General features: G+C 33.6%; 2 protein-coding genes across 3 annotated transcripts; one reads left to right on the top strand and one right to left on the bottom strand.

Moving 5' to 3' along the window:
• Positions 1–1,835: 1,835 nt before the first annotated feature.
• Positions 1,836–7,578, bottom strand: LOC133668485 (sister chromatid cohesion protein SCC4). Of its 2 annotated transcripts, none has more exons than XM_062088361.1 (12): positions 7,095–7,578; positions 6,866–7,007; positions 6,660–6,776; positions 6,042–6,543; positions 5,562–5,600; positions 5,350–5,471; positions 4,444–4,539; positions 4,134–4,223; positions 3,865–3,989; positions 3,013–3,218; positions 2,291–2,415; positions 1,836–2,165 (listed from the first exon to the last, which is right to left on the bottom strand). In XM_062088361.1, the coding sequence occupies exons 1-12, from the start codon at positions 7,457–7,459 to the stop codon at positions 1,968–1,970; spliced, it is 2,127 nt and encodes a 708-aa protein (XP_061944345.1). In that variant the 5' UTR covers positions 7,460–7,578; the 3' UTR covers positions 1,836–1,967. The 2 variants fall into 2 exon arrangements, with proteins under 2 accessions (XP_061944345.1, XP_061944344.1); XM_062088360.1 differs by having other exon boundaries at positions 4,444–4,590; positions 7,095–7,577.
• Positions 7,579–18,570: 10,992 nt separating this feature from the next.
• Positions 18,571–22,406, top strand: LOC133668788 (bifunctional bis(5'-adenosyl)-triphosphatase/adenylylsulfatase FHIT-like). Its single transcript, XM_062088796.1, has 5 exons — positions 18,571–18,803; positions 18,893–19,009; positions 21,541–21,687; positions 21,840–21,938; positions 22,032–22,406. Exons 1-5 carry the CDS (start codon positions 18,654–18,656, stop codon positions 22,146–22,148), a joined length of 630 nt encoding a protein of 209 aa, XP_061944780.1. The 5' UTR covers positions 18,571–18,653; the 3' UTR covers positions 22,149–22,406.
• Positions 22,407–24,348: the final 1,942 nt, after the last annotated feature.

Below are 24,348 nucleotides of genomic sequence, written 5' to 3'. Positions count from 1 at the left end.
GTGCTTGGACTTAACACATAGCTGAGCTCAAAGGTGTTGGGTCTGACATTTTACCAGACCCACAGGTGTTTGTGTTAAGCCCAAGGGTATTACCATATCCATAGGCGTTTAGACTCAACTTATAGCCGAGCCTAAAAAAAAGATTATGTTTGGCATCTTAGCGTTTGGACTTAGCCAAATAATAAGTATAAGGTGTTGGGTTTAATATCTTACCAGACTCTCAAGCGTTTGGGCTCAACACATAGTTAAACCTAAAAAATTTGAGTTTGGCAAAAGAACAAGACCCATGTCACCTAGACTTATTATCATGTCAAAATTATATGTATTAGGTTATTACCTTGTTTTTGGCATTTCCATTTATGGGTTGGAGCTATATAAAATATCAATTCATCACGTGTGATGTTTGCTCTCGAGAGGTGCTGATTCCACTTTGGGTGAACTTCCTACCAAAAACTCAAGTTTCAATATTTCTTTATAACATTATCATTTACACAAGTTTCAATAAAACCTCCCTTGTATTAATCATTTATTTAAATATTTCTTTATACTTATTATTAACATTACATTTTCATGTTGTAATTTACTTATATGCAATTTTGTATGCAAATTTTTTTTTTAACACAACTAAAACATCATTACCCATTTCAACCCAATATAGTAGGATTTCCTTAATCAAATTTCTTAAAAATTATATATTACATCATAACCAAAACTATTCTTCCTACTAATACCTTTAAAACATTATCATTTACACAAATTAACAAATTTCCAGTCCTTCTATTTTCCTCTTCTCATGGCTGAACTTGAAGAAGGGAGAAACACCTTTAACCAAAATCAGTTTATCAAACCACAATTCTTCTCTTCCAATATTATTTTAACATAAACCCTAACTTGCACAAAATTGAAGATTTCCAATTCTGATCAAAATTTCACAACCTAAACGAAATTAAAACAATAAAAATACCTTACCACAAATAATTCAACGAGTTTGTCTCATTCCTTGCAACTTCTACTCTAAAATTTTTCCTCTCTCTCAAAATTATTCTTTTTTCTCTCTACCCACACAGCCAACATCTCTCTCTCTCTCTCTCTCTCTCTAGGACTCACTTAGTTTCTTAGTCCTTGGAACACTTTAGTGATGATGAAGAAAATATAGAAATGACCATCTTCTTGGTTAGTTTAGAATGCTTGACCCCAAAATATTCAGCCTGCTCCAATTCATTGATGATTTTGGTCTCCACATACTCCAAGCAATGGACAAACTAGTCCAATTAACTCGTATCAAATCCTTGCATGGTTTCCCGAAGTTATGCTTTTCTTTTAGTGAGAGGACCACTGCTGGATTGAAGAGGTCATTGTTTAATTGACACGAGTAGATAGTCAAACTTTCCTCATATAAAGCCAGCAAACTTCTATAGTTTTGGGATTAAATAACAGCATGAGAATCAAGCTACATAAGCCATATAAATTATTTCTTAGAATACAGTTTAAACTATTAAACTATTAAATTAAAACTATCATAATAGCCTAGCCCAAAAAAATTCACTTAAAAAATATATTAAAGAGCAACATCACCTTATAATTTTGAGTTGGAATAGTTCACTTTGAGACTTGGGATGTATAGCAAAAGAATAACGTTCTTTTGACATTCAAATTATTAATAGGTTACACTTGCTTTTAATAAGATAAATTAGTCAAGGTATCCTTGGTCCCACTTTCTCACAAGAAGATCTCTCCGGTGATCAATTCCAAAACCAAGAAAAAAAAAAGCCCGTGCTAACAAACAGGTTACCAAGCTGAGGCTAGACGATATTTTAACAATAGAGCGACAAAAATGCAAAGGAAGTGGTCTTGTTGAAAACCCTGCAATTGTACATGTTTAAGTCCTAACCTCCGTCTCATTTACCCTTTAAATTTCCTATTCTCTCGTATATCAACATAAATTATAAAACCTACGAAGTAACAAACTAAATTTTTCTCTTCCCACGCCTTCGACTGTCCAGATTATCCAAATCTAGTAGCCTTGATGATGAAGAAGCTGGCATTGGAGTTGATAAACCAACAGACTCTGGAATGTCGAGGTTGACTCCCATGGACTGGCTTTCCATAGCACGCTTGATATCAAGTTCATGAAACTGTTGAACTTCAATTCTTACCTTGTCGATCTGCTCATTGGAGGATACATGTCAAATTACAGGTAAGAGCTAGCAGATGGTCCAAAGTAAACCTTTTGTCATATATGTAATTAATTGTTGTCATATGAGCAAAATATGAGTCCAAATTAATTTACCAGTTCAATGTGGTGAATGGATGAATGTGCATCAGCAAGTTTTGTTTGCAGATCATCCAACTTTTTCTTTCGATATTCCTCATTCTCCATTTCATTCCCAATCTCTCCTAATCCTTTATACAAACCTGCAAGAGCAGTTGTGGTATAACCCAGATGAGATGATTACCAATAAACCGAATGAACTTGACAGGTAGGGAATCATAGAAATGAAAATCTCTCCAAAATAATCTAATCTAGTAGAAACAGGAGAGCTTGTTCTCCAAGACTAGCATTCTTAAATCAACAAATTAAAAACTTTTACATAATTTAGTCTTAAAGGACTGCTAATCTCAACTAATTGAAGTGTCAGTTACGGTTCAAAAGAATTGCTATTTGTTTTCAAAGCAAAAAAATTTCAAGATAAATATAACTGAGGTCTTGCAGAATGGTCATGAGATTCAAAGTAGTATCATTTTTGGTTCAATTCCACCACCAGCGTTTTATTTCCTAACAGCCCTCTCCCCATAAATCCAGAAGGAAGGAAGAAATTTTACATCTTCAACACACATACTACATAACTGGCCATGGATTGCCACTTTATGACAGGCAAAGTATTAAAGAGTCAACAACATCCACATTGTCTGTCCATTCTAGTAACATACAGATAGAGAGTGGGAGATATATTGCGCTTCAGAGCTGACTAGATCAAATCAAGAGCAAGGATTCAATGCAGAGAGCTATACCTGTCAGAACCGACAGCACCCAGATCTGAGTTGGGATATCATAAAGCTTCTTTGCCAGCGTAAGGGAAGATCTCAAGATCTCTCTGGCTTGTACAGTATCATGCAAAGCAAGAGCCAAATGTCCAAGGATTGTCAAATACTGTGCAATGAGTTGAAGGTTACCCATACTATTATGAGCAATCTGCAGGCCCTTGGCCAGCCGAGCTCTGCATGAACAATGTTATTTTAGCACAAGAGGAGAGAGATGGAAAAGCAAAATTTAAAGATGAACCTCGAAACCATTTATTGAAAAGAATAAAAGTGTTACACACACACCAAAAAAAAGAAGGCAGGGGAGCAATATTTCTTAATCAATCTATATTTATACTTCTCCTAGCACCATTTAAGGTGTGCGTGCCTTCCTTTTCACAGTTCACACCAAAAATTTACTTCTGGTCCTCTCTTTTTTCCTGTGAATAAGTTCAACTCTATTGAAATTTTAAAAATATCCAGAAAACACTACATAGTTTAAGCATTCAGGTGTCATATCCTAAGATAAATTGTTCATTTCAATCTTCCATAGCACTTAGTTCTTGCATTGGATAAAGAGAGAGAACAAAGCCTGGCATCCCCACAAAAGAAGGAAAATAGTTTTTGGCAGAACACAACTTAGAAGGTAAAACTATTTTCTTCACTAACGATGACTTTATTAGTTACGTGTAGTTAAAGGATAGCATATAGATATAGGGATGTAGAATGGACAGGACATAAAAGCCATGAAAAATAATGGCCATATGCTATGCCAGCCAAACATCCTCCAGTTCAAACAAAACTTTCCATACTGAAGTTGTTAATAAGAGCCCAAGCATCTACCTTGCTTCCTCATATTCGTCCTGCCTCATCAATAAAAGGCCATAAGCAAAAAGAACACTTGCTTGTTCTCGAACTCCTACAAAAGAATCCTTCATTCTGTAAATTGGTCCAATCAAATCAAGTGCCTGCACCAAACAAACTTAAATGTAAATAAGCTAAAGTATTGAAGAAATTTATTGCACTTGAAATTTAAATTGCTATCTACAAAAGTAACATCAACATCAACATCATCTTCATCATCATCATCATTATTAAAGGAGACATTTAACCTGTGATGATGATTCAGCATCACCAATGCAGATGTAAGAGACAGCTGCATAAACTTGGCACATAGCTTGCATTGACTTGCTCCCTGTTAGCTGCACAAACAGCATATTTGAAACATTTGGTGGGTCATATGATAAAGATCTGCTTGTTAAGCAGAATAAACATTTGCATATGCAATAACTAGCTTTTGCTGATTATAGCATTAGCTAAATAGAATGATGCTCATTATATGATCCCTATGCATCATTCAGACCATCGAAGTTGAAATTGGTTAGTAGTGGACCAACTGTAGTGTGACAGTAGCAGCAATACCTTTGCAGCTTCAATGTAATGAAAAGCTGCTTCACTATAACAGCCAACAGAATGAGCATACTGCCCTCTTAGCATCTCAATTATACTCTCACAGGCCTGTAAAATTGTTGGAAAGCGAATGAACCACTCTTTCATTTGCACCAATGCCTAACAACATAGAGATCATGATAAGTATTTTGTTTAATGAACAGCAAACCAACGCCAATGGTTTGTAAAGTATGAAAGACCTGAAAACCAAAGAGCAGACTAAATCAAATTCTACTAGCCATTAAATAGTTGTGGTGGGTTAAAGTTCTGCTTATCAGTTGGAAAAAATAACCAATTACTAACTGGAATCACCAATTCAAAGAGAAATTCTCAGTTGTGAAAGCTGGCTTCTTACGTGAGCAAGTGAACCAAAACATTTTAAGGTGAGCTCAAAAGCAGAAAAATCCAATGCCTTAGTATAGGCACAAGCACGTTATACATTTGACCTTTAGTGTCTTGTGTCTAACTGAATAAGTATATCCATTTAGTGTTATATCATATCATTGCCAGATATTGACAACTCCTCTACAGCACTACGTTTAACAAGTTAGAATAAAGAACTAGTACAAAATAAGCAATGAAAACATTTTAGCCCTTTTATTTGACCATTCCTGTTCAAATATTGCATGATCAAGTTTATTAGTGAACTCAGCAACCCTACCAAAGGGTATAAGCAACGGCATCCATATGAAAACACTAAATTAGACAAATAGAAAGATAATCTTGGAATATACAAGGTCTTGTGCCCAATTACCACCCACCCCAAAGGGCCCAAACTCACTTCTCCACATTCTCAGACAGAGAAAGAGAGTGAGGAGTAGGAGGTGAAAAACACACACTACATGATAAGCAATAGTACTGGAGGCACCACCCACCTACCTCTTGTGCTTCAACAAATTCAGATCTTGTGAGTTCCACGGCAACTTTGTTTTCAAGGAACTGCATTAAAAGCATTAGATACACACCAGCCATCCAAATGGCGGAGTGCTGCAAATCCACTTCTGCTCAACAGAAAATGCCAGAAAGCTCGTGTAAGTGACCCAAAGGATGAAAGATACATCTTTTGAGCATCATGTAAGAATGAGACTAACCTCTAACACCATCAGTTATTCCAAGCTTCACCAACTCCACTGCAAGACAATAACTAATCATGTTTCTGACTAGCACACATGGTCAATACTTGAATTGTAAAATCTAGCATTATTTAAAACGCCAAAATCTCTCATACTGACTGTCAAATTTATAAGAAGTAGGAGCTGCAATTCATTGTGGCAAGTGCAGTTCATTGAGGCACGCCTGGAATATTTACTACGCTAAAAATTTCAGACAAAGGAAAATCCAATGAAATGTTATGCAAGCCCCAAAAATGCTTATCATATTAAAAAGAACTGTCAGAAGTGTGTGTCCACTTCAATTTAACCAAGGAAGTTTCAATAATTCAAAATGAAATATCAGTCTTAACTCAGATGGATGAGAACTGACACTAATACAGTAACATGATTTTTATACAATGCAACTAAAAACCAAAAAGATGAAAGAAACGAAATTGGTCTTAGTTAAAAATATTAAACCTTGAATAGCACGCATCCCAGATTGAATCCGCTTTGCACACTCCTTAAAAAGTCCTCTTGGTCGACCAAATATGACCACCATAAGATCAACCAGAGCATAGACAGCACTTTTTGGCAACCATTCTCCATCAATGGGAGGTGGTGCCAACACAAGCTTCTCTTGCCATGGCCGTTTAGTATTCCCAAAATATGCAGGTTCCAGAGGTTGTTCAGCGGACCAATTCATGTTGTTCATACTTGAGATACGATCTTGAATTTGAGCTTGCTTTGAAGACAGTAAGGACCTCTCTCTGTTGGGTAAGTCAGGCCTGGAAAGACTTTGATTTAAAGCATTGAGTTCATTGGTTAGTCTCTGCACTTCCCGCATTTTCTGTGAGTCAGCCTTCATAGCAGCATCCAACTTGTCCACGTGCTGGTTGGCATTCTTGTAGTCGCAGACACGAAGTTGATAAAATATGTGAAGTAGCTCATTGTAAAAAAGCAAACCAAGGCATTGTTCCCTCTTTCGTGCCACAATAACCAAAAAAGAAAACAAATACCAATCATAAGGCCTAAATTACACTACAATCAAGATTCATTTAGCAGAAATTATCAGAAAAAGAAAGACAAATTACTGACTCTATCAGGGCCTAATGATTCCCAAAGGTCGTCGCATCTACGAAGAGCAGACTGAACTGAATTATCATCGTACCATTGCATCAGATGCACGTGCAGTACCGAAGTTGCAAAAAACATCTAGGATTTGTATAGCAGATTAGTGAGATAGTAATGAGTAAAATAAACCAAGCATCGACATATATTATCAACAGAAAATTAAAAATAACCTGTAACTCGGGATAACATAATTGAGAAGCAGAATCAAAACCAGATTCCAAAGCAGAGAAAGCAGAATGATAATCTCCTTCAATAATCAAAGAATTAGCCAGCTGAGAATTGAAATTGCAAGCCCATAACCTCACCGAAACCCTAAATAAATAAAAATTAAAATAAATAAACAAATGACAATATATTTTTACAAAAATATATAAATAAAATGAAAAAATGACTACATACTCGGGAGGAAGGGAAGCGGTGAGGTCGAGAGCTTTAAGGAGGGTTTGTTTTTGAGGAGGAATAGCTCCAACGAGATGATAACACTGACTTAACATGCTGAAAGTACGGAATTTTAAGTCGAAGCAAGAAGGAATCTGTTTGAGAAGAAGTTGGGATCGTTCCAGATGGGATTTTGCTTGATTCACGTTGTGAGAGTGCTTCAGCAGTAGAGTTGAGATGCGGAGACGGGTTTTCACCTCCACGATCGGTAAGAAAGACGCGTGGCTCTGACAGATGGCTTCAAGGCATTTCACTGCTTTTCCTATCTCTCCTTTCTTCTCCGCGTAATCTGCTAATCCCCATAGTCCCTCTGCTACTGCTTCCATTTTTTTCTTTTTTAATTTAATTACATAATGAATTTGTTGCAGATTCCATCCACCAGCATTTTTAGGGAATTTTTTCAACAGCACGCCAGGAAGATTGGTACTGAAACGACACCTCTTTCTTCAGCACTTTTACGACACGTCGTTTTTCGATTTTTAAAGCGGTTTATTTTCATCAAGGATCTTCATTAGTTCATTTACTTATTGCTTGGATAAAAAAAAATATTATTAATTTGTGCACACTATTATTATTATTAAAAAAAATACCAATGACATGTTTGTAATCCTTTAAATTGAATTAAATTCAAAATTTTTAATGAAATTTTCTATTTAAAATCATTTTTAATATTAAGAATTGAGTTTGAAATTAAAATTAATCTTTAAAAATTATACAAAAATAAATAAGATATCAACTCTTTTTATTTACAATTCTAAAAATAAAAAATTTAATGTTAAAACTAATTTTTTTAAAAAAACTATCTACCCATTTTTCCAAAGACCTTAAAAAAATTAAGATGAAGTTGATCAGGGTAATATAAAAAATAAAATGAATTAAATTTCATATCTTGCAAACATGTGAAATCAACTTATTTATGAATTGAATTCAAATTAAACATTATAAAATAAATTCAATTATAATAGAGAATTGGTTCCAAACAAGCCATAAAAGGTTAGGCAAATCATTATAGCCTACGTCGTTGTTCACACACATATAAAATTTATTGTAAAAGTATTTTTTTTTTCATTTTGGTCATTGAAATTTTTTCTCCTAGATTCAATCCTTTGGCTTTAATTTTTTAAATAAGAGCATAATTGAAAAATGAAGGATCAAAGTGAAAAATAAATGAAAAATATATGGCAATTTCAAAGTTTGTGAAAGTTCACTTTTATCCTTATACTTTCCAATTTCTTCTCTTTTAAAAAAAAATCCTTTGTTACTAAATTGATAGCCAATTGGCTTTGATTTGTTGAATAAGGGCATGATTAAAAGATAGAGGGTCAAAGTAGAAAAGACAAGAAAAATAAGTGGTGGCTTCAAAGTTTGTGTGGAAAGTTCTCTTTGGTTCTTATACTTTCCAAAAAAAAATTTTCAAATCCTTTAGTTCTCACAATTTTAATTTTTGAACAAAATGTCATTTTTCATACTTTTCGGTCTCTAGTATGAGAGAAAAGAGAAAGTCATGAAATTCTTGTGATAGAGAGAAAAAGCCTCAAATAACATTGATTTAGCCAATGAAAAAAATATCAATCTTAATGTCAATGAGTTTCATTCGATAAGAAAAGTCTCACCTAGGTGTTCATCTAATCTTGATCCAAAATTGGCCTCCCCATTACATGAGATGGTAGATCTAAGCTCGTGAAGTTTTGTCATTCTAGGTTTGGGGATAGGTTTTTAGGGTTTTTAAGGTCATATCCCGATTTATCAATATGTATTTAGTGTTTTGGGTTAAAATATATTGAAAAAGAGATTTCTAGGTCAAAATTCCACCACCCTCAATTTAGTGGCTGGATTTTGATGAAAAGGAGGCAAAGTGTCGTTTGCATTTTATTTTTTAAAAAAATAACCTTGAAAACGAAAAAAACTAAAAGTCAACCCAATCATGTGGGCCTAGGCTAAAAGATCTATGTGCCTAGACTTTTTTAAGCCTAAACGTGCCGGGCTAGTAAGGGCAGCCTGATATTCATTTTTTTTATGCATTGTTTTTTTTATCGTTTTACTTTTTTTTTTCAATTTCAATATTTAAGGTTGAGTTTTTTTGAATTTTTTTTTTTGCCTTTTTTTTCAATTCTAACACATTTTTAATATTTTTTTATGATGTTGTTTTTTACTATAATACAATTTAATTTTTACATAGTTTAAGAATCAGATTTCAATATTTTTTTTCTCATGTTAGGAGGTATTATTTTTGTGTAGTTCCACATAAAATTTGTTTTCTTTACCTTTATTCAATCACTTTTCTATGCATGTCTTTTTTTATTATCATTTTATTAAATAAAATAATAGTTTTAAGGTACAAAATTATTGAATACAATTGAGTCTATAGCTAGTCTTTCGAGATCATATATCTACATCCATAACTATCTCTTAACTTTTCAATTTAGTTTTTGGTTAAATATTGTTTAGTTTTTATTTGATTTTCACATAAAATAATGAAACTTTTTTTAATATACATAACCTTATATAATATTTTTTTTCTTTGATTTTTTTCAATTAATTTTTATGTGTGTTTTTATTTTTATTATCGTTTGATTAAATAAAAAATTGATTTTAATAAACTAAGTTATTAAACATAATCGGGTACATGATTCATGTTGCAAGATCAAATATTTTGATATACATTTATTTCTCATTTATTTCTAGTTTAGTCTCTAGTTATTGTTAACAAATATTTTTTACATTTATTTAAATAATTCTCAATTTATTTAATTAAATGCATGTATCAACTTTTTAATTTACGATTATAATTTTTTTATGTTAAAAAATATTGCATATTTATTTTTTTATATTAAAAAAAAATTATCCAACTCGTGGCAAAGTGCAAGTCACATAGCTAGTAATAAACTAAAATCGAGCTATATTTAAAAAAAAACATTACATAAATTATGTCTATGACATAAAATATAAGACATATAAATAAAATATAGTAGTTCTTTTAAGAAATAAAAATTCTAGCATTAGATTGAACCATTTCAAAGGTGATAAAGTAATGTAACTTTCTAAGATGGACATATCATCTCTGTCATCACGGACCTTTTTTTTTTAAATAACCATATCATTACGAGTGTAAATAAAATCATCTACATATAAGCATACAAAAAACATATTTTCTCCATCTTTAATTTTAATGAAAATTTTATGTTTATATTGACATCTTTTAAAACCTTCATTTAAAAAAACAAGCATTAATATGATTGTACCAGGTTTTTAGAGCTGAATTTAGACTATATAGAGCCTTTTTCAATTCATATACCTTATGTTCATCATGTAATTTCACATATCCAGGAGGTTAATCAATAAATCCTTGTTCTTGTAGGTCTCCATATGAAAAAGCTGATTTCATATCCAACTGGAAGATAAATTATGAATTTTGAGTTGCTAAAGTAATAATCAATCTAATTGTGTCTTGCCTTGCAACCAAAGCAAAATCTTCTTTGTAATCGATACCATACTCTTGCTTATAACCTTTAGCTACTAGATGTGCTTTATATTTTTTGACTTTACCATTCTCCTTCGACTTTTTCTTGAACACTAATTTAATGCCTATGGTTTTTTATACTTTTTAAGCTTTGTAAACTCCACATTATTTCTTTTAATGAAATCAATTTCATCATCCATAGTCTTTCATCACTTTGATTCTCTTACAACATCTTTAAAAGTTATAGGATCGCAATACAAGAATAGCATAAAATGAGTAAATAGATCATTAGATTGATCAATTCTAGTTTTCTCATAATCATTCATCTATGCAAGTCTTTTTCTAATATGTTGTGATCATTGTTCATCATTTGCTAAGGTTACATGTGTGCTTTGATCATCTATTGGTTATGGTGCATCATTCACATACTTGTTCATTTTCTCATCATTATCTCTATCTAAATCCACTGAAATATTTTTTTAGCACCATTATTGCTCTATAAATAGTATTTGTTTTCATAAAAAATAACATCATGAATAATAACAAAATTTTTTTAGGTATCCATATAAAAAATAACATTTCAATATGCGTATATACTTATGATACCCGAAGAATTTAACTTTTGATTTGTCTATTATTTATGGCTTGTAAACTCTTGAATGATTGTTGTCATAACCTCTTCACCTTCTCTGAGAATTGAAAGGATATGTTTATTTGCAAATGTTTTATTTGAGAATCTACCATTACTATTTCTCATACTTTTTCCTTTTCCTCGACTACCTCTATATGAGGTAAAAAAACAATTATTAGATGACGCTTGTAAAGCTTGCACCTTCTTGTCTTGTTGATTCATTTTTTGCTTAAGAAAAATAATCTATGACCAACTCTCTTATATTAATCCTAAGCTATTTTTTGCTTTTAAATCCTTCGATCTTTGCCCTTCTATCTTTATTTTTTACGCATATGTTATTGTTGTTCCAGTTGGTGATTCAACTATTCCTTCATAAACAATTTGCCAATACTCCTTGAACCTTAAAAAGTTATTTATTTATTTATTAGAGAATAATATAATTATATCTTGGGACCTCACCTAATACCTTAACAATCATATCTTGAGACCTCACCTAACAAGTTAATAACTTAAGCTGTTATGTGAGGTCCTAAGATATGATTTATATTATTCTTTAACACACCCCCTCAAGTGAAAGCCTTTTAGGCTTGAAACTTGCATAGGCCCACACTACATTGTGCTTAATTTTTATCAAATAAATAGAGATGGTGAGATTTGAACTCGTGACCGCTTGCTTATCAAGGCTTTGATACCATGTCAAAGAACCATCTCAACCCAATAGCTTAAGTTGTTAAGTGAGGTCCAAAAATATAATTTATATTATTCTCTAACACTATTAACATGCTTTCATAATCATAATGACCATGAAAATGAGGAATAATAGGTGGAGCAAACTTTTTGGAAGCAATTTGTTGCGTTGGAATTGCTTCTATTATAATTAAAGAGAGAATCTACTGTGTTTTGATTACTCTTGCTACTATGTTTTGGTTGATGATTTGTTGTCATGAAAGGAGTCTCCGATGTGCTATCATTGGTGCATTTTAGAGGTTGACCTTCTATCATAAAAAGAGATGTTGATGTGCTAATGTTGTTGCATTTTGAAACTTTTGTTGTTGTGTTTTTATGTTGCATTTTGAAATTGTTGTTGTTACGTGTATATTTTTCCTTTGCATGGAAGAGGTATGACTCGTCAATAAAGGTTGCTGTGATTTTCTCTATCGTGAAGAGAGTTTTGTCGTTGCTACAACTACGTATGAATCTTTCTTATTGCCTTACTCTTAAAAACTTAAACACATAAAGAATTTTGTACCTCCCTTCTTTTATTTATATAAATTATGCATATATGGCTATTATAAATATAGAGTTTATAAGATTAAGATAAGATCAAATTAATATAATCTAAAGTAATAAGGATTCTAAATAGTTGTTAAACAAGTATTTAATAAACTAATTTTAAAAAAATCTAAACATAAATCCTTTTTTATCCAAGAATCCTTGTTGATTTAGAAATTCTTTTCCTATCTTAATAATTTCCACAAGTTCAACATACACCTTAATATCTTAACAAACTTCTTAATGCAAGGAATGGCCATGGGAGTTTAAAATTTAGAGATAATATTCGTGTATATAATTTCATGTTTGCTTTCACTTTTATGAAGTGAAGTTTGATGAGTCTGTCAATGATGGATTTGCCCCATGTGCTTATAAGATATTCAACCATGTCCATCACTTGACAGGATCACTACTTCCACTCTATCAATGATGGATTTGCCCTATATATTTGATTACAATGATGCTGACGAGATTGCTCTCCCTTGAGCATGCTCTTCTTTTGCTACACTAGTCCTTGAAACAACTGTAGAACAATTTCAAGAGGTAATCCAACCCCTTAAAGAAATCTTCATATCTGATTTACATGCTTATAATACAGTTTTTTCACCATGATACGACCAAAAGATTGATGTCTTTTCCCAAATGTAGGAGTGTCGAAGTAATAAATAACCCGGCAAGACCGGGTTCGAACCACAGAGAGGTTAATTGTATAAATTATAAACAACAATAATACAACAACAATAGAAACAACAATAACAATGACAATAGTAGTAGTAGTAGTAGTAGTAGTAGTAATACCAATAATACTATTAATAATGATAATAATAAAGATGATGAAGAAGAAGTTGATGAGAACTTTGAGATGGAAGATTAATGTAAGGATTAAACAATGATAACAACAAATGTCAAGGTTAGAGGATCCACTAATGGTATTTCAAACAAGTATAGTATAAACTCTTATTATTCAATTGGAAACCACACACAAAGAGGTTCCAATCAGATTATAAATTGTTAACATGATTACATTAGCTATCTTATTCGAATAATGCTAATACTTGTAAATGTTGTCAGGCATTTATGATTATAACTTATGTTAACAACAAATCAAGTTCCTTTCATAACTCAGGTGTCGGTTATACCATACAATATGGGCTATGAAAGTGCCAAGTATTTGCTGTACCAAGTGTTATACAACATAAATCTAGATTAACCATTTAACAAGCAAAGTATTAAAAGTGAACAAGATAACAAATACAAAGCATGTTAGTATCCAACATTAAGGTTCATGTTAAGTTTATATTATACTTATTCTTACACCATTGGTGTACCCTTTTCACCTTGACATAATTAACTTAGTTAAACATAATGAAAGAAAGAAACATAAATAAACAAGATAAGAATATAAATGAGAAAGAAGTTAACTAAGTAAAGAAAAGGAAATGAAAGGCATAAACAAGAGATTAATATAAACAAAACTTAAGTATTACAAAAGAGAGAGCAAGAGCATGATCTTGATCTAAACACCAAGATGCCTAAATACATGGCAAATGCCTCCTTTTATAGGACAAAGTTTGGAACTATTGATTTGTTGACTAATTGATGAGTGGGTGACCACATCTTGACTTGGTGATAATTCTTATCTTCTTGTCTGCCAAAAACATCATTTATAACATCAGGATTTGAATAGATTCTCCCATAAAGGTTCTAGACAATTGTCTCAACTTTCCAGGAAAAAAAAGATGAGGTCATTTGGACTTCTAGAAGTCAAGATATGGGCTAAACACTGAATAGTGTCTGGGCTGCAGGACAGATTCAGACTTCTCCGTTGTTGCTACAATTTGGACTTGAAAAATGTTTTTTTAAATCTTGAACTCCAATGAAAGTTGTAGGCCTATGTCGTATCTTTCCATCCATATAAAATGGACCTAAATCCAAGATCTACAACTCTAGATATGACCTAATTACTGAACAGTGTTCCAGTTTGGACTACACTAGCATCTCTTTTCTAAGTTTGGCCATCTCTTTGTCCTTTCAATTTCAGTACTTCAACTCATCAATCAATTCTTTCATTTATGTGATAGGCCTGCATTTAAGATGAACATTTACCATAAATTAAAGGTATCTTATATAATTAGATATGTTATTATAAAACATGCTTTAGTTAAGGAGTTATTGATACTTCAAGTGCAAAATGATGATATAAAACCTTGATAAAAATGCACTTTTAAGTACTAATCACACCATCAACAATTACTCTTGTATCTAAGATGAGCTCAACTTCAACTTGTTATAGCTATATATATGACCATTTTCATAACGCACTCTCTCTCTCTCTCTCTCTCTCTCTCTCTTTATTTTTTATAAAATAAATAAATCAAGAGGGATATCTTTAAACCGTTGTTCATTTATCCAGACTAAAATCAACTCTTAACTAAGCCATTCAAGTATTAACCCTTGCACTCGTAATATTATTTTCCTTACTGCCTGTGTAAAAATACTTATAAAAGATTTAAGGTTTATATAATCATATCAAGGTTCTTGAAAGAAACCAAAACATGAATACATAGTGATGAGGCTATAAAAATCACAGGGAATATTCTAGAAGGAATTATTCCTAAAGATCCTTGCAGATCATTCGTAATGTATTCTATGACCTTCACTTTCAGACTATATTAACCTCCTCTTGAATGGATATCTTTAGGGGAGGCTTAGAGTGGGGTCACTTTTTAGCTATACGTTAAACCCAAGAGGAATTGGGTTCAGCTGTACGTTGAATCTAAGAGGAGTTGGGCACGAATATGCCTCAGCCTAACTAAAGTTGGGTGTGGACACGTCCTGACCCAGCTTAAAGGTAGGCGTGGACGCATCGTGGCCCAACTTAGAGGTGGACGCGAGTGTACTTCGGCCTAATACAATTTTAGGCGTGGAGAAATCATAACCCAATTTTAGGTTTAGGCTTTCATGTAATGGTCTTTAAATGTTAGAGGTTTTTAGAAAACCATGACCCATCAGTAGCCCGCTAAGTCTGCTTATTTTAGAAGAATGAGGAGATTTAAAGGACTAAAAGAAGTTTTTGATTAACCTTAGTTGAGTTGTAACCTTAGTCAGGAGGTCTTTTACACTCCTTATAATAATAGAAGACCTTTATGGTTGTGATTGCATTAAATGCCAAGATCTGTAATTGAGGCGTCATGGGGTAATGAGACATGTAGGGGGCACTTCCTTGATGGATGGTTGCCAGGTGTGTACTCATCTAACGATGAAAGAGATTTTTGTTTGCATTAAATATTGATATTTCTTCTCTCTTCTTTCTATTTTCTTCACTTCTGTGGGAGAGTATGATCCCCATAATGATTTATGAGATCGGGTTTTGTTTTCCCTTGGATGGGTTTGTAAGCAAGGTTTTATTTAAGTATGACGTGACATCTAGCCAGATTCATCCCAGCGGATGAACCTGGATGGCTACTTTTACAGAGTTCTTTACCTTCACTCTCTAAATAGCACCCTTTCTACCAACCTTTAAACTTTGCTTTAACATGACGACCTTTGAGGGGGGAGACTGCAAAATACTCTGGTTTCAGTCTATAGGTTTGAAACCCAATAGCCTTGTAGCTAATTTTTTCACCGATAAGCCCCAATGCAAGAGAAATTAGAAGTCTAAATAGGTTAAGGTGAGATATATAGGGATGTATGTGAGGCAAGAGTGGAGGAAGATTTGGGGGTGTCCTCTTTTTTAGAGGTATCCCTAGAAGAACGCCAATAAAATAGAGCCATTAGATAGTGTTTTGCAAACCATCTATGATGGGTTAATAGAATTACAATGTCGCTGTAAGGTTGGGGATATGGCCCTAGGAAAATATAAGAACAAACCCTCATATAGGAATCTACCCATAGTTTTTCTTGTCTTGGAATTGTCAAATTGTGTTTTTGACTATTTCCTTGTTATGTAGAGCGCTTTTTGACCATTACCACAAAAAGCTCTGGGAGGCCTGGGCAAGTCACCCTTTAAGGGCAAACTTCTATTGACCATTTTAAAGTGTGAGGAGTTGCAGAATTCTTCCAATAATAGTACAGTAGAGGAGTCTAGAACAGTTAAGCTTGACTTAAGTGAAGAGTCAGGGGAGGAGGTTGGAGCTCCTATAAAAGAAAAAGATAAGGGTGTCACTGGGGCTCCATCTTCCTGAAAAGAAGGATTCTAACAAAAAGGACATCCCTCTACTCATTCCTTTGAGAAGATGAATGGGCTTGTCTAGTGGAGCACTTCCTAGTAGGGACATCATTATCCGAGAGTTGTTAAGTCAAGTTCTTATTTCTCAAGCTCCATACAACCATGTACCCACTCATCGGGCCCTTACTATGAGGGATGGTGTTCCTAGAGAGTCTATTGTTAAATCTTCAGGGTGTGTTCCAGCCACCCCCATAACTTCTACTAGCAAGAATGTAGTTGGTAAGGTTCCAGTAAGTAAGCCTCATGTCAATGATGTAATGGTACTTCCAGTCCTTCCTTAGAGGATTGTTCTTTCAACTTCTCCTCCCAATCAAAGTTGTTATAACTCAATTTTGACCCACTTGCTTTTTAATCTAATTTTAAAGGGGTTAAAATTTGAAATTAAAAGATAAGGGGCTTAAATGAAAATTTTTGAAAACTTCAAGGACCAAATAGAGAAATGGTCATCCCAGTTAGAAACGACGCCACTTTTTCATTTCCATTCTTCGTCTTTTTCCCTTTGAAAACAGAGGAAGCTCAATGCGATAAAGAAACAATGCCGATCAGACCACCATACACCTTGAAGTGCCCACGACTTTCATTACCAGCTTCTCAGTCAATTTTCATGTCCTTCACCGTCACGACATGCCAACAATGTCAAGGAAACCATCACTAACAGTCCAGAGATGGCGGAACTGTTGGTGTCTTGATTTGCCCAAAACACAAACTCCTGAAATCTCATGCTTATCAGAAGAAGATAAGGAGTAAGATGGGACATTTATAAAAGCCCAAAGAATACACATCGTATAGGGGAAGGAAGAACAAAGAGTAAAAAGAAAAAAAGCAGAGGGACGATGGAAGAGAAAACAGAGGAGAGAACCCAAAATGAAAAACACAAGAACCAAGGGAGGAGAGATTGAAAGGAAGAGGAAGAGGAGAGTATTCTCTAGCCGGTGCTAGAACCATTATCTTTGTCTTCGTCTTCGCCAGGTAAAGCCTTCTTCCTTTGCTTTGTTTCAAAATTAGCTTTACAAAACAGTGTGAAGGTAATTAATTACCTTCGCATTGTGCAGTGCACACGTCAGTTGATTCACGCATGCCTGCTGCCTAACCGGGTCAGTGGAAAGACTTCTTGGAAATACTTCAGCGCCAATATGCCTTAACCCAACTGAAGTTGGGCATGGACTTGTCTTGACCCAACTTAAAGTTGGGCGCAGACGCATCCAGGTCCAATATAAAGTTGAACGTGGACTCGTCGTGACCCAACTTTAAGGTGGAGGTAGACGTTACTGTGACCCAACTCAGAGTTGGGCGTGAGCGTACTCCGACGCAAATACAAGATTGAGTGTGGAGAAATCATAACCCAATTTTAGGTTTAGGCTTTCGTGTGATGATCTTTATATGTGAGAGGTTTTTAGAAAACTAACCCATCATATAGTATTTAGAGTGTATTTGGCAATATAATAGTTCTTGTGGTTGTGATTTTAAAAAATATTTTTAATTGTGGTCTTTAAAAAGTAGGTTTAAAATATATATATTTGATTAAAACTGTTGTGAGATAAATTTTATATGTAAAATAAATGAAAAACAGGTGATATGAATGAAAAATAGGTTATTTTAATTTTTATAAAACTAAAATTTAAAATATAATTATGTATGAGATTGAGTGCAAAAAGTACAAGTTATTTAGCTAATAAAACGGTTTTTTCCATGTAATTGGGTAAAAACAGAAAAGGGATTAAAATAACCATCAGGAAACAGTCGAGGGACTTACATGCACCTCATCCGGGGGACATGACAAGGTCGAGTCTCCTCCCAGTTCGAACTCGAAACATGTTACTAACATGCTATGAATCCGACCAAGGCCAGATTGGTCACTTGGCTTTTTCCCTGGAATCGAAAGCCTCTCTCAAAAATGAAAAGTGATTTATTTATTAATAGAGAAAAATAATGATAAAGGCGGCGCAAGTGCTGCTGCCCTCTCTCGCTTTCGCTCATAGCATTACCATTGACAGCTGCCTTCTTCCTCTTCTTCGTCCCCAGGATTATTCTTCCTCAAAGGGATTCAGACCTATTTCCACCACCATCAACACCACCAAGGTAAAACGAAGAAAACCCTTCTTCTCTTATTCTTACCATTTATTTATTTATGATTTATGATTTTAATCATCCTCATACTCCCTGACTAGATGTCGACGGCGACGGAAAGCTATCAGTTCGGGCCTTACAAAATAGACCAAAAAGAAGTGTTCTACGCCACCCATCTTTCATATGCTATGGTCAACCTCCGTCCCCTTCTACCGGGTTTGTTCTCTATTCCACTCCCCTCCACTTCGCACCTTTTTCCCTTTTCCATTTTCATTTGCTTTCTATAGTGTACACTTAGGGCTGTTTTTTTTGGAACCTCAAATATAGTAGTCTCAATTTTGTACCCAAACTTTATTTTTTTTGTATCAATTTTACCATCATACTATTTTGATTTCTCAATATGGGCTTCTGTTATAATCACTCAAAGGAAAATGTTGAGTTTAACAGTCCTTTTTTTACCAAAAAAAAAAGAAGAAGTACAATTTGGATGAAAAGTCGTAAAATGGATAGAAGTTAAGTTAAGACTAACTTTATAGTTGGATGGTAATTTTGAGATTTGCCCCTTTGTCCCCTCCTTGCTGATAAGTTGGTTATGATTAAAGAAAAATCTTGGGAGTATAATGTTTGTATCCTAGCAAGCCAAAATTGCATTCCTGAAGGAGTTTAATTAATAACTAAACTGAAAAGCTTATGAATTGTTTCATTTGTGGTTTAATTTTGGTTTTGAGTCAACCTCAAGAATGCAATTTTTTTTGTTAATTATATATTATACAAGAATTTACTATCTCAAAGTAGTTTTTAACTGAGCTTAAAATGCAAAAACTTGTTTGATTTTGCATGTTCTTGTGTCTCTTTTACGTCCATGTTTGAATTTGTTGCTTTTTAATCAATTTTAGCTTTGTTTAGTGTTGATTAAGGAGTCAATTACTAATCTTTTGGGACAATGCACTTATTTAAATTCTCAGATAGGAAATTTTGCTATGTTTAGCTATCAAATATTTGGAAAGTAGGGTGATTAAACCATGATGTTGGTAAATATTTTTGAAAAAGTATGTTTCTTTTATGTGTTCATCTGTTTTTGTCTTTTTGGTGATGTGCTGATTGCATTTCATAATAGGAGTTTTTATAGATCACATTTCTATAGTTTTTAGTGCCTCAATTTTTATTAAGATTAAGATTGCAATATAATTTTCTTTCGGGATTAATTATGTTGCTTTGTTTTTATGTAAAGTCAAACTATTTAGAGTGCTTCTAGCTGCTTTTGGTTGAGAACCGAGAATGTGTGGAAAAAAGACTCCTAACCTGCTGGGAGGGACTTTATGAGTTTTGTTATTATATCAAGTATGAACTCAATTCTTTTTTGAAAATGAAAAAGTGAGATTTCTTGAAGCTCCCAATCTTTTGTTATTTTTATTTATTTTAGTTCTGTTTTTATTTTTCATTTCATGTGATTTATAAAGTTTTAATCTTGGAATGAAAAAGAGTATTCATTAAATTCACATTAAAATTGTTGTCTGAATTCAAGGAAAATGAAAAATTACCATTACAGATACTGAGCATCTTTTCGTGATTATTGTTAAAGACATCATGCTCTCTTGTGTTTTGCTTTCCTTTAATTTTGTGCTTTTTAGTTGGTGCAAAGTAATTTTATATCTGTATTAACAAACTACAGTGGATTTTTTTCCTCCTTTGGTCAATAACAAGTTGAACTAATTAGCATCACTGGAAAATGAGTTATTAATAGTCCAATTGAACAAGGAAGACTGAAAGCAATTAAAGATCCAGATTCACCTAATAATATCATCGGAAAAGGTTTCACCAATAAGCAAATAGATATCCATCAAATGTGCACAATTGTGTATGCTCTATTTGATTTATTTTGCTTTTCTGTATTCTTGCTATAACTGAACTCTCTTCTCATTTTGATTCATGTCACTTTTCCTTTGCAGGTCATATCCTTTTTCAGTCAAAAGTTTGAATGATTTGTTGGGATTTATCTGCACAGCATCAAATTTTTTCTCATGAAATTCTCCTGGGTGAACTGTTTGAGAAATAAGCAGTGCTGAATCAACGCAACATGTTTTTATTTGCGTTGTGCATCAATGAAATTATGGACAGATATGCTATTATGCTCCTGTAGTACAACTCAAAAAGCTTGAACAATAGGAAAACCCTTTGTGAGTCTATGCATGTAAATCGCAGTAACATCGTGCACATATATTTTGGAGTTTAGAAAACTTTATGAATTGTCTGTTTACTGGCAAACTGACCCTGTCCAAATGACCATTAGGATCACCAGGGAAAAAAAGGAGAGAGCAATCAGTAGATTCATTCTCTGGCTTAGTTTAATTTATGTTTCAATATCTGTTTACCTTGGCCTGGCTTGGGCACTAATGCTGATCCTTTTGAGCATATAAGAATTGGATTTGATGCGCACAGCCTCTTGAACAAAGTGTATAAGCAAGAGTTTGACTATTGTACATGTGTGAACTGACTGAAGTGCATGCCATTAGTACCAGTATGTCCACAAGACTGAAAGCACTTACAATTTGCATATGCATTCAGCATTTATACAAAGACATTGTAAGACAATGTAACATAGCTGAAAGTATCTCATGTGCTGGTCATTTCATGAATGGTAGTATGCCCTTAGAATGTTGGTCAAATTTCGTGATGATGTATAATTTGATTCAATTTATTATGCATAATACACCTTGAGTGTTCGATTTTGTTGGCTTGACTTTTTGTACATGTGCTTGTCTGCCCAAGGCGTGAAGTGAAGCGCTTTGTTGATCTAACTGCTGATGAGACCAGTGATTTGTGGTTCACGGCAAAGAAGGTTGGCAGTCAGCTCGAGAGATTTCACAGTGCAACCTCACTCACATTTGCTATCCAAGTAAGAAAGCTCCTCATAAACTCATGCTATCTCTTCTTTTTTTGTGTTAGAACATAGGATGAGTGTTCTTGCTTGTTATCACAGCCACTAGGTGATCAAAGCATGCTCTGGGTGTTTGAACACTAACCACTTGAAGTTTGTTGGTGCTTTAGGATGGGCCGCAGGCAGGACAGACTGTGCCTCATGTTCATATTCACATCATCCCAAGGAAAGGTGGCGACTTTGAGAAGAATGATGAGATATATGATGCAGTAAGTTGTAGAACATCCTTCATTATTTGTGCCTGAACCTGATCTATATGCTCCAAAATGAGTGTAACAAATAATTCTGTGTGTGTCATTTAGATTGATGAGAAGGAAAAGGAATTAAAGCAGAAGCTGGATTTAGACAAGGAAAGGAGTGACAGAAGCATGGAGGAGATGGCTCAAGAGGCAGATGATTACAGACTGCTTTTCTTGTAGATGATCCATCAATAGAGACTTGTTAAAAGAAGGAAGTTGAAACCTATAGTTTCGTTTACTATCCAATGCATTGGTTCGAACATTTGAGTCTTAGTTAAAACCTGATTTGAATTGCAGGTTTTAAAGGGAAAATAACTAGTAGATGTTATGAATGCGTTTTCTTACATTACACAACTTGGTCTACGTTAACATCTTTTATTTTTAAGGTATTCCAGGAATGATGATACCATGTGTATAATTTATTTTCCCTTTTGTTTTGCGGTCAAGCTGTCATTAGACAAGCATGTGCATCAATTCATATTATTAATAAATGGAGAAGGCTGCGTCTGCAAGGCATTAAATTTCAGACACAGTAGTTCATCAAAGTGGTGGAAATCACTGGCTTACCAATTAATTTTTCACGGTATCTAAAGCAATGAATATTTGCACTTGACAATTCAGTAATTGTCATTCAGAAAGGAGCAATCATCATTTATGGTTGGCTGGTGCAAATAATTTTTGACATGTATTGATGTGTTTTCTAATGATTGTGGCTTGGTTTCAACTACATAGTCGCATATATTCGTTTAAAAATAGAATTTTGTGTTCTAGTAATTTAACTGGGAGTTGGAAGAAGCTTCTGAAAGCGAGCAGTTTAAAAAGGATAATCACCATCACTCGGGGTAATGGACAGAACGTCTTTTTTGTAGTGGGCTTCTGGATATTTCATGGCTCCCTTGAAGACTTGTAGCAGAGTATGTCTCCTGTCGCTCAAGTCCTAGCATATACTTTCCAATAATGATTTTAGGAAGCCTGCTGCTTGCTCAGAGCATTTAGTCAGCATACGAGTAACTTTATGCGTATGCTTTTATCCAAACCAGTTGGAGGAAGACACTGCTATATGGAAACCAACAACCAACGATAATAAGTTTTATATAACTTTTTCTCTGGGGGAAAACTCTTAAGAAGAATCTGGGTTAAAGCCCATTTACAGCAGAAAATAAAAAGCTTCAGTTCTAGCTTTCATAACATTGCATCAATTTCAGTATTGAAAACAATATATTCATGTTGCTTATCGCAAACGATCATTAGTTATTCACTTCATGTTTGTATTTGTAGTTCATTTCTTTCATTGAAACACATTTCGTCTATAAATTTTTATATTATACTGTCTGTTGACGTTTCTTTGAAATAATAAAGTTTAGTTGCCAGTTTTAGTTAGTACTTGCTACTTACAGGACATCTGATGGAGACTGTTAGAGATACATAAATTTGTAAGATAGATTGTGATCTTTCATTTTCTAGAGTGCAAATTTACAAACTAGAAAACTCCCATGGAGTGCTGTTCTTCGTTCCTCTCCCCTCCTACGTCTGTTTGTCATAATTGATCAGTTAAATGTAATTGATTAAAGTCTATATCTTTATGCATCGGAGTAAATCCAAAAGAACCCTTTTGGATGAGAGAACTTTTGGATGAGAGAACCAAGCTTGCTAAAAGCTTAGGGACTGCCCCGTAGGTTCATATTTCTTTGAAGGCTACAAATCCCCTAAGAACAGCTTAGTTAACAAGGAATTTGCCATCTGAGCAACTGTTCCTATCGCTTTTTTACAGATATGCAGTACGTGGTGAACAAAGAATCAAATGTACGAAAAATCCCACTAGTCTAAAATAGAATTTTTGAGTTAGATAATCAGTTAATTAATTAATTTTAATAATTTTTTATTTTTTCTAACTAAGATAGTTGATAGCTTATACTTAGTTTTTAGTTGGCCAAAACTACTCGTTGCTAATACCTACAAAAAAATCATTTTTAGTGGAGGTGGGGAACTTTTCGATGTTTAAATAAGTATTTTTTTGAAAAAAAAAATACAAGAATATTCTATAGATAAATGCTCTGAAAATATAAATACAGTAAAAAGTTGGAGATTGTGAACCTTTATTTTAAAAGTCTCATGGTGTATTTATAGCCTATGAGTTTTGTTCTTTTGTGAAAAGAAGGGCCTGCAGTGTAATTATTCTAATAATATTTAATGATGGATAAATATCCCTTATATGTATATTAATGTTTGATGGGATATTGTGGGCTCTTGGATGACTTTTATACACCTAAAAATATGTAAAGAGAACTAGAGTTTAAGATGTCAAATGTAGCTAAACCTATAAAGATTGAGTTCTTCCATGAGGTTTAAACCCAAGAGGGATTGGTCATTTCCTTGGACA

Source organism: Populus nigra, chromosome 11, assembly GCF_951802175.1.
Source record: "Populus nigra chromosome 11, ddPopNigr1.1, whole genome shotgun sequence".
Classification (NCBI taxonomy): Eukaryota; Viridiplantae; Streptophyta; class Magnoliopsida; order Malpighiales; family Salicaceae; genus Populus; species Populus nigra.
The sequence above is the reverse complement of the archived record's forward strand: the minus strand, read 5'-3'. Positions and strand labels throughout refer to the sequence as shown.